Source organism: Populus trichocarpa, chromosome 18 (assembly GCF_000002775.5).
Source record: "Populus trichocarpa isolate Nisqually-1 chromosome 18, P.trichocarpa_v4.1, whole genome shotgun sequence".
Classification (NCBI taxonomy): Eukaryota; Viridiplantae; Streptophyta; class Magnoliopsida; order Malpighiales; family Salicaceae; genus Populus; species Populus trichocarpa.
The window spans coordinates 2,397,376-2,407,825 of record NC_037302.2 but is presented as its reverse complement, the minus strand read 5'-3'; the positions used below and the strand labels follow the sequence as shown (position 1 = coordinate 2,407,825).

Here is a 10,450-nt window from a genome sequence, read left to right as displayed (position 1 = left end):
TCCAATCCCCAACCAGCCCAATATTGAATATTGAAGATGAGATTAAAAAATAAATCAATTAAAAAACATAAAAAATAACCCAAGTCAATCCACCAAATTCATGACCCGGGTCATCAGACCAAGATAACCTTATAGAAATGTTTTTTAAAAAATTACCTGATTTAACCCGGGTTAACTTATCAAATCCGCGACTTTGGTCTTGAGACTAGGATAAACCCATAAAGAGAAAATAAAAAAATATTATAAAACTCGATTTTCAATCACCCGTGTCGAACCTAATATTTAACGACGAAATTTGTAAAATTCTTAATTAAAAAAATGACGTAAAAATAAGTTAAGTCAACCTGAGTTAACCTTTAAGCACTATTCCTGAGTCATGAGATCAGGATAACCTAATGAAAAACAAACCAAAACAAATCACGAAGCCTAATTCTCAATCAACACACAGTATAAATTGATGAAATTGAAAAAAAAGTCAATTAAGAGAGAGAGAGAGAGAGAGAGAGAGAGAGAGAATGAGTCAATTGTGTTAACCTGCCAAACCCGTGACTTGGGTCATAAGACGAAGACAACCTAATAAAAAGCAAGTCTAATGTTCAAGGACACGTGACCCAGATCATAAGACTGATATAAACTCTTAGAAAGAAAATTAAAAAACGACTTGATTTAACCAAGGTTAAAATACCAAAACCCGTGACCTTGATCGCGAGATTAAGATATTCTCATAAAAAGTGAATTAAAATAGATTATGAAACTTAATTCTCAAACGATCCAATATTGAATGATAATTTTTTAAAAAAATCAATTAAATAAAAGACACAAAAAATAACTCGAGTCTACTCGGATTAATCCATTAAGCACTATTTTTGTTCATGAGATCAGGATAACCTAATGAAAAGTATACATAACAAATTATGAAATTTAATTTTCTCAATCAAATCAATATTAAATGATGAAATTAAAAAAAATCTAAGTTAATCGGGTTAACCCATTAAATCAGCTCAATCAGTCAAACTTAAAATTTGTATTACGAGAATATAATAATTAAATAGAAAAAAAACTAATATTAAAAGAAAACATTAATTAAAAAAAAGAAAAAGAAAAAGCAAAGCAAACCACTATTAATAATAAAGACGAGGGCTGCCGCACCTTGTGCTGGACAGAATTCTCATTCTCTTTTCCTACTTTCTGTCATTGTCTCTTCAGATTCCTATTGCTCTCTTGTGAGGCCCAAGGGCTCGTTAAATTAAGCCCATGTTTGTAGTCCATTAGTTTAGCCCACAAACCTATATATATATATATATATATAAACCTGGTTCATTGTACATGAACAATTAAATAAACAGTTTTTTTTTTAATTTTGGCAACAAGAAAAGAACCATGAAATTCTCCAGTCGACTGAAACTTTCGAGTGGGTTGACTTGCTGACTATCACTCTCCAGTATCAAAACATTATATGATATTATTTAGTGACCCTCGGGTTGAGTACAAAAGCAGCGTTTGTAGTCCAACGGTTAGGATAATTGCCTTCCAAGCAATAGACCCGGGTTCGACTCCCGGCAGACGCACTTTTGCATTTCTTTTCTCTTATTTGATCTCACTAAACTCTTCCTTTAAAATTTCATTTTGGCCCCTGGAGTCTTAAAACTCTTACTTTCAATCCAGACTTTCAAAAACATTTCAATATAGAGCTTTGTTCTTAAGCAGCTAATGCCAATTAAGAGAAGATCACCTTTTCATTTTTTTCTTCCATCCAATTGGTTTGAAGAACTGGTTGCAAGATTATGTGTTTGGAATTATGCCAGTGGTTTAAAGTGTTTTTTATTTAGAAATGTATTAAAATAAAAATAATTTATTTTTTAAAAATTATTTTTAATATCAGCTCATTAAAATGATCTAAAAATATATAAAAATTTATTTTAAATAAAAAAATTAAAATTTTAAAAAATATAATTTATACCATGTTTCCAAACAGGATATCCAGAGCCTGGTCATGATAGGTTGGAAGGTCATGGCATGCTCATGATAGGTTGGCTGATGGGAAGGTCATGGTATTTGGAAGGCTTGAGAGATGCTGTAGATGTGGTGCCAGTCGATTGCATTTCACCACTTCCAACTACAGGTCGTTGACCACTTGAAAACGGAAATGTATAAAATAGAGAAATTTAGAATGGTAATTGATATTTCCAATTAATCTTGCTAAATTTGAAACCTGAAATGAACAACTCGAGAAACTTAATTATGATCACTGACAATATCCAAACTGATATCAGCAATATCCATATGCAATAATTATGGATAAAGTTTAGCATCCAACAAACTTCGAAGAGCTTTTCTGGGAGTTCTGATAATAACTAGTGCTAAGCAAGCTGTTAGCTTTTCAGCATACTGTTAATTATTCACCCCCATTAAAATAGTAGGAGAGAAATGCAGAATGAGATCATCTTCACATAGTCTAGCCGCCTCATCTTCTGGGAGTGTAACCATGACTGTCCTGCTCAATGGACCCTCGCACGGCGGCGATGGAAGGACCAAAACATGTCCTGCCCCCACAACTGGTTCCACATAGGAGGACACACGAATTGGGACAAATCCTTCTTCAAACACAGCTAAATAGGGGTCCACGGCTTCCAAGCTAGCACACATGAGTTCACAGCCATTCATCGGAGGAGGAGATTGATAATCATTATGTTCAAGCCATTCGATCAAGTCAGTGATCCCATCATTGTCCATTTTTGCCATGACTTCTCCGATTGCCTTAGCAACATCCGATAACTTGTGTTCTTTTAAGGACTTTGAGTTAACTTTGTTATATACCATGCAGTTTCCGAAAAATCCATTATCCAGGTGCAGCACATTTCTCATGTCTAAACATATAGACATGTCTATAAGACCGTCTCCTGCTCCTTTCAATTTGCTTATACAAACCCAAAATAACCCGGCCAGTGCCTCGAATGGTGACGGGCTAGACTGATCGAATGCGTTCATGGCTTGACCATTTGCCATGCAAGCTCGGACCATAGGGTCCGAAAATGCAAGAGCAATAGTCGCATGCTTTGTGTCAGATACCAAATTTGTTTTATCAGCAATAGGTTTATAGCAATTGATCAACTCCATGTAAGGCTCGTGGTTGGGATTCTTCCTGCCAGGTCTTCGAGGCGGCAGCTGATGGAAAAGAGGAGGGTTGAGCATTTTCCCGGTGAGTGTCACGTCGGCCCAGGCCTTAACGAACATGGTGGCACAAGTGGGATCAGCTAGCAGGTGAAAGCAGCTCAAGCCAATTGCTAGTCCACCTTCGCCAAATTCAGTTATCTGAAAGGCAATAAAAAATGAGCAGAACCCTAATTTCTTACAGGGTTTTAGCAATGATAAATCCCAATCACACATGAAATTCTAACAAGAAAAAAAATGTCATAAAATGGAACGTATGTTTAATTAGCCATTGATCAAGAGAGACTTTCTTTTTCACCTGAACATAGAAGGTAGACCAAAAATAAGGCTTATGGTACATTTCTTCCCAGTGAACAAGCATAAGCTCCTTCTCTCTATCTACACTCTTTAACCAGTCTTCAACACTTCCTTTTATTCTAGCCTCCACCATTCTTACGCCAGCATCATTGCACTTGATCAACCAATGACCTTTCGGGTCCTTCAACAGCCTGCCTGTCACTATAGGAAAACATGTAAGCATTTCAGACAGAGACTCTCTTAGCTTCTTGGTTAATTCTCCAGGCTCCCTCCCTCCTGGGGTTCGAAAATAGTACACAGATCTTAGGTGGTTTTGTTCCATAAGGCGATCTAAAACTGAAAGCGAGCAGTGTTTTCCTGGTTGCACTGGTTTTGTGCTAACAACAGTGCGTTTGCAAATGTAGGTGATATCAGCCATTTCTAGGAAGGATGCTAGAGACTTGGAGTGATTTTTGGTAGATCTTGAGAGTGCAGTTTATAGGCAGAGATGGTGGAATGGAGCTTTGGGGGGTTCCTTGTTTTATGGCTACCTGAAAAAACAACCTTCGTGCATTTGTGGAAATGGTTTTTTCATGAGCCATTCATGAAAACTATTCGATTAGATTGCGTAGTGGGATATATATCCTTGATTAATTACTCGAATTAATTAATAATCTTTCACCATCGGCAATATACATGATCCTTTTCAGAGATCGCATCTAACAAGACTCACATCCAATTTACATGGTCCGCTCCAAACATTTGATTAACAATTTTTTTATTATTATTAGTATTAATCATAGTTTCAGATTTGATCCAGGGACGGACCCAGAAAAAGGTCTAAATTATTGAGTCAATGGGTGTATTTAGATCAATCATTTTTATCAAAAAAATATTGCTTCGTTGCATAAAAAAAAAATTCTTCATAGTTGACTTTATTGGATTTGAACCGAGTTTAATCGAGTCAACTAAATTACTAAAAATCTAGGGTCAATCATGGTTTTTCATGTTAATGTCTTTTTTGATTTAGTTTAAAATCCAACTCAAATCAAGTTCTAAATCATAAATTTTCGGGATGAATTTATCATAATAGACTAGAATTAATAACCGTGATAACTTTTATTTTCTAGTTTTTTTTATTGCAATATTTATCAATAATTACTATAGGTTTTTAACACCCACTTCTTGTTTTTATTGCAATATTTATCAATATTTATGAAAATTAACTCTTTAGTCCTTCACCATAGTGTTACATATTTTAGAAAGTCCCTTGACCTGTTGACCAGCATTCACCATCTTAAATTTAACTGTTTTTTTTTTCCAATCAGATTTCCATGCCTGAACTACTTATTTTTTCTCGGTTCTATTTTTCAAAAAATAAATAAATATAATTGATAAAGAACAAGGAATTGACATATGGACTAAATTATTAGAAGACTTAAGAATATGGGGATGGAATATATAATTTTTGAAACTATGAGGACTAATTGGTTAGTTTTATTAATTTACTTAGGATTTTATTGGTAGGCGTGTGACAGGGTTGGAAACCATGAAAAAACTAATAAAATGTGCATTTCTTTCTTTTCTTTCTTTCCCCTCTTTAAACCCTCTCTGCATATGATTATATTTCATAAATATTAAAAATTATTAAAGATAATTTAAGGAGTTGTCTTAGCGGTGACGTGCTCTTTATATAGTAATTAAAATGCAGGTGGTGTTTTTCATATGCATTATCTCATACAACACTATTTTATTATTCTATATTTTTTTATTAAATTTAATCATTCAATATCTTATTTATTAATAAAATAAATTTTATAATTTATTTTATATGATTATTCTAGTATTATGATTTAGGTCACGAACTTAGCAGTTTAATCCATTGACTCATGTTTTTTTTTAACTGGCATTTTTTCTTTCAATTTCATCATTCAAAATTAAGTTAATTGAAATTTGAGCTTCATGACTTATTTTAGTTTGCTTTGTATGAGGTTATCTCGATTTCATCACCCAAGTCATGAGTTTTATAGGTTAACTTAGGTTATTTTATTGTGTTTTTTTTTAAATTTCATCCTTTTTAACATTGGGTCTTTTGGGGATTGGACTTTATAATTTGTTTTGATTTTTTTATAGGGTTATCCAGGTCTTATAACTTGGATCGTGAGTTTAATAGGTTAACTGACTTGACTTAGATCTTTTCTTTTCTTTTCTTTTTTTAATGATTGTTTTTCAATTTCATCCTTTAATTTTGGGTTGTTTGAGAATTGGGCTCCAAATTATTTTTGATATGTTTTCTATAGGGTTATCATGATCTCATGACTTAGGTCGCAGATTTGACATATTAACTCAAGTCGATCCAATATGTTGTCATCTTAATATTGAGAAGAAAATGTGTCGCCTTGAATATTTTTTAGTCAAACTATGTTTTTACCAGTTGTTTGGGTTACCTTAAATTCGCCAAGCCGACCAGGTCACATCAGATCAACCCTCAGACAATTTAAATTTTTTTCTACTAGAAAAATATTAGTAATGTTTGAACATTTTGTTCACGTTAATAAAAATATATATAACCTGCAGTGTACTGCAAGCTAACAATCTAGTCTAGAACTATAATATGAGTATTAAAACTCTAATTAGCCCTCAAAATAGATACATTATTTTTTATTAAAAAAAAATTCTTTATCTATAACAAACTCAACTTAAGAATTAACAAAAGCTAAATCTGTTTTTAAAAATCATTGTTCAATTAGATTTGTTTATATTGTTCACTAAAATAATGTAATAATGCTTTTTTTTCTTCACACCAAAAATCTTAAAATCAGTTATTGGGGGCAGTAAGGTGTTTTCACAAGGCGAATTAGTCACCTACTAAATTGATTGGGGGCAAATAAGTCTTTTTGTGGTTTAAAAATACAGTAAAACGACCAAAATGCTCTTAAAAACAATAACATTCAAACTAGCACCAAGGGGCAATTTGATATTTTCACAATGTTTTTTTTGTTATTACCATATCAAATGAGGGTAATTTGGTATTTGATTAAGTATAGAAAAAATAAATCGACAAAAAATAAATCAAAATACCCTTAAAAAAATATTAAAAATGGTGTTAAAGGAACTTTTTAATCTTTTCACAATGATTTTTTTTGTTATTACCATATCAGCTTAAGAGCAATTTGATATTTGATTAAATATCAAAAAAGGTATAGGTGTGTGTAGGGCACTCCTCGGGGTGTGGGAGATGCCCATGCACTTTGGACAACATGTGTGGCATCTCCTGATGATTAATAATGTCTTTCTACCATGTCGTTGAAAGTGTCGCAACATCTTTTTTTTATTGGTGTGGCATGTGTAAATGGTGATGAGGTAGTTTGTTGCTACTGTGTCTCTTTTTTTTTCTTTTCTTTTTCTTCCCTTGAAAATTATAGTTGGGTCCTTTTTGTTGTTGGTATTTAAAATTCAACCCTTATTTTTTTAATTTTTAATTTTTTTAATCTTTTGAAAATTTTTTATTAGTTTCAATTTCATCTTTCAATTAAAGTTTATAATATTATTTTTTTTTCAATTTTATCCTCATTGTTTTGATTTCTAATTTTTTCTTGGCTCTTCTATAAAAGTTTATTTTTTTAATTTCATCCCCTTAAATCCAAATTTATGGTGTATTATTTTTACCAATCTGGTCCTCATTCTTTTTATTTTTTTTCCTTTTGCTAAATTGATTTTTTCTTTTCTATTTCACCCTTCAATCAAATATAAAATTTATTTTGTGTTTCAATTTTGATCCTCATTTTTTTAATTGCTATTTTATTTTGTTTTAAATCCTTTTGTATAGTTAAGATTTTTTTTTCAATTTCATCATTCAAATTTTAATTGATTGAAAATTGAGTTTCATGGTTTTTCTAAATAGAGTAATTTGAGTCTAATGACTTAGTTCACAATTTTAAAAAGTTAACATGAGTTAATATATATATTTTTAATTATCTTTATTTTTTTCTATCATGTTATTCTAATTTCATAATATATGCTATGAGTTTGGCGAGATATCTCAGGTTTGCTTGGCCTTGATTATTAGGGTTATAGGTTTATCATGTTAACTCAAGTTGACTAAAACTGATTTTTAAGTCTTTTTTACTGTATTTCATCCTGTATTTAATGGGTAATATCTTTTTCTCAGGTTATTCAAAAAAATAAAAAAGAATAAAAATTAAAAATCATAAAATAAATTTTTTTCAGAAAAGAATGGACTAGTTAGAGTATTATCTTTCCTTGGCTATTTAAGAACAGGGACCATCTTGGAAGTTCTTGAAATCACAACGACTACAATATTGTAAAAATTAAAAAAGTAGGGACGAATATATAGTTTATCCAACTTCAAATATTCACACACTCGCGAACAGCACGTGCTATACCCATCTCCTTCCCTCTCCTTCCCGTCCCCCTCTCTCAACGCAAATAGAAACCAATCAGATCGGAGGAAAAAAATAAGATCAGAAAAATGTCAAGCTCATGGTCGCAAGCACTCGTTAAGATCTCTCCTTACACTTTTTCCGCCGTCGGAATCGCCGTCGCCATCGGTGTTTCCGTCCTCGGCGCTGCCTGGTACCACAGTGACTTGGTCATTTTGATGTGTGCTAAACACCTTTTTTTTAATTATTATTATTATTATGTGATTTGATAGGGGGATTTATATAACTGGGAGTAGTTTAATTGGTGCTGCAATCAAGGCTCCTCGCATTACCTCTAAGAATCTCATCAGGTAATTATAAATTACATAAACCCTAATTTTCTTTTTTTCTTTTTCCTTTTTAATTCCAATTTGATTTGTGTGTGAAATGGTGAAAGTTTGATTTTCAAGGGCGTTTTTTTATCTGTTTTTTGTGGGTTTTTCTTTTTGTAAATTCATGATTGATTGATTGATTATAGGATCTGTTTGTGTTACAAACTGATGTTTGGCCTTTAATGCTGATTGCATTTGTTATAAGAATTGAATCGAAATTGATGAGTATTAGCTGCATTTTTTTTAGTAATAAGGTTTGAAGGAAGAAAATGTTGGCGGTGAAATTTTTTCTTTTGTTTTTGGAAGGAGGAGGTGGTGGGGATTTGTGCTATGTATATTGCTTTTATACGTATGGCACTCTGTTGGGGGGTGTTGGCGGCTGATTTCTTTGGTGTTGGGTTGCAGAATCTCACTAGTGAATTGGTTTTTTCAAGTTCTTGTAACTTGAACTATTTAGAGAGGGGGTTCTTAAAATGGTTTTGGAATAGACAAAAGACTCTAGAAGGTAATTTGAGAACGATCGTGTTACTATCTTATGCAAATATGGTTTGAGGTGTATTTTTATTGGTAGTCTTGCACAATTTGTATTTAGCCTCTTTTGAGTTTATGCTAGGTAGCTAGAGCATGTTCATATGTTTAAGAGTTCTTGAGAATTTTAACTGATGATTGTGATACATTGAATTAGAAGGCTTAAGGTAGAGTGTCAGGTTTAACACTGAGATGAAAGAATTGCTATTTTAGATAGATTTTGATTGTTATTAGTTCAATTCATTTCCTCAGTCTTCAAGGCCCTATCAAAGTCTCTCTACATGCAATGTTGTCCCATTTCATGAATGGAACAGAACTTTGGTCATATTAATTTGAGTTTTAGGAGCTTTTTGAGTTTCATGCAACTGTTAAGAATGATCTGATTGCAAAACCTGCTTTTATTCTGCTTGTGAAGTTATGTGATGATGATTGAATTTATGAAATTTAAGTGATGCCTTCAAATAATGACTTTCTCAATCACTTGTGTTTGTCAGTGTGATTTTTTGTGAGGCTGTTGCAATATATGGTGTTATTGTAGCAATTATTCTACAAACAAAGTTAGAGAGTGTTCCAGCTTCACAGATTTATGCCCCTGAGTCTCTTAGAGCTGGATATGCAATTTTTGCCTCTGGGATTATCGTGGGCTTTGCAAACCTTGTCTGCGGGTCAGTATCTTCACCTTTGTTCCTTGTATCTTCTACTGAAATATCCCTTATATGCATATACTTGTATGATAGAGTGATGTTAAGCATCAAGATGTATTTAACACAAAAGTTTCACGAATAGACACAGATGACATGCTCTTAATCAATTGTAACTTTTGACCGTTTTAATTATGTGAGGATTCACGTCTTTATGGTTTACTAATCTATCATTTGCTTAATGATACATGCCCTTTTTTTTTGGTTTGGATACCAGATTGTGCGTGGGTATAATTGGAAGCAGCTGTGCTCTGTCTGATGCTCAAAACTCTTCACTTTTTGTGAAGATTCTGGTGATTGAGATCTTTGGTAGTGCACTCGGGTTGTTTGGAGTGATTGTTGGAATTATTATGTCAGCCCAAGCAACCTGGCCTGCAAAATAAGTTTAATTTGTTTTCTTATCAGAATGCAGAAATCAGTTACGATCAATACATGTTGTGTATCCTAAATGAACTTCGAATTTTATTCATTCAATTGTAGTAGGCTTGTATAAACTTGAGTGGTAATGTAATGCTGTCTCTCATAGTCCAAGTTTTGCCCATTTGAAAATAAACTCTGGTGGAAGGCTCAAAGCATCATTGCCCGTGGAAGGATGGGTGTTTAATCATTCTGTGGTGATTGGCAGACAATGTCATTTCAATAATCTTCTGCTTGATATGAGTTGTTCCGAGTCGTGGCGGCTACTCGGTTGTGGAATTTGCCTTGTAGAGTTGTAAAGGAAGTGATTTTTCCAGTTGAGCAGCATACAAATTTTCTTTTTTCTGTAAGCGCAAACTAATATGTTCTTGTCAATTAAGGCCTTGAGTGAATTTTCATTTCAATTTCTGGATAAGAAGGCTCGCTCTCTGTTTGTTCTATCTTTAACCAATTTTTTTTTGCTAATAATGACATTGAGATTCATTTCAGCCATGTTCAAGATACTAAAAACATTTGTCACTGCTGAAGATTAAAAAACTATGATTTGAATGCCAACAAAGTTCTGGCAAGGAGTTTAAGAATT

General features: G+C 32.8%; 2 protein-coding genes and 1 non-coding gene across 3 annotated transcripts; 2 read left to right on the top strand and 1 right to left on the bottom strand.

Annotated features, from left to right (window-relative positions):
- Positions 1-1,496: 1,496 nt before the first annotated feature.
- TRNAG-UCC (transfer RNA glycine (anticodon UCC)) lies at positions 1,497-1,568 on the top strand. The gene has a single exon. It is a non-coding gene; the product is annotated as a tRNA-Gly (tRNA).
- Positions 1,569-2,164: 596 nt separating this feature from the next.
- LOC7462969 (protein ECERIFERUM 26) lies at positions 2,165-3,963 on the bottom strand. Its single transcript, XM_024589517.2, has 2 exons — positions 3,470-3,963; positions 2,165-3,312 (listed from the first exon to the last, which is right to left on the bottom strand). Exons 1-2 carry the CDS (start codon positions 3,884-3,886, stop codon positions 2,392-2,394), a joined length of 1,338 nt encoding a protein of 445 aa, XP_024445285.1. The 5' UTR covers positions 3,887-3,963; the 3' UTR covers positions 2,165-2,391.
- Positions 3,964-7,833: 3,870 nt separating this feature from the next.
- On the top strand, positions 7,834-10,285 carry LOC7462970 (V-type proton ATPase subunit c''2). Its single transcript, XM_002324237.4, has 4 exons — positions 7,834-8,043; positions 8,123-8,200; positions 9,244-9,414; positions 9,668-10,285. The coding sequence occupies exons 1-4, from the start codon at positions 7,940-7,942 to the stop codon at positions 9,831-9,833; spliced, it is 519 nt and encodes a 172-aa protein (XP_002324273.1). The 5' UTR covers positions 7,834-7,939; the 3' UTR covers positions 9,834-10,285.
- The last annotated feature ends 165 nt before the right edge of the window (positions 10,286-10,450 follow it).

Excerpts from the sequence above, each read along its gene's own strand:
- LOC7462969 (XM_024589517.2), bottom strand. The coding sequence starts at position 3,886 with ATGGCTGATATCACCTACATTTGCAAACGCACTGTTGTTAGCACAAAA. Across the intron at positions 3,313-3,469 it reads GGTCTACCTTCTATGTTCAG|ATAACTGAATTTGGCGAAGG; the intron begins GTGAAAAAGAAA and ends ATTGCCTTTCAG.
- LOC7462970 (XM_002324237.4), top strand. The coding sequence starts at position 7,940 with ATGTCAAGCTCATGGTCGCAAGCACTCGTTAAGATCTCTCCTTACACT. Across the intron at positions 8,044-8,122 it reads TCCGTCCTCGGCGCTGCCTG|GGGGATTTATATAACTGGGA; the intron begins GTACCACAGTGA and ends GTGATTTGATAG. Across the intron at positions 8,201-9,243 it reads ACCTCTAAGAATCTCATCAG|TGTGATTTTTTGTGAGGCTG; the intron begins GTAATTATAAAT and ends TGTGTTTGTCAG.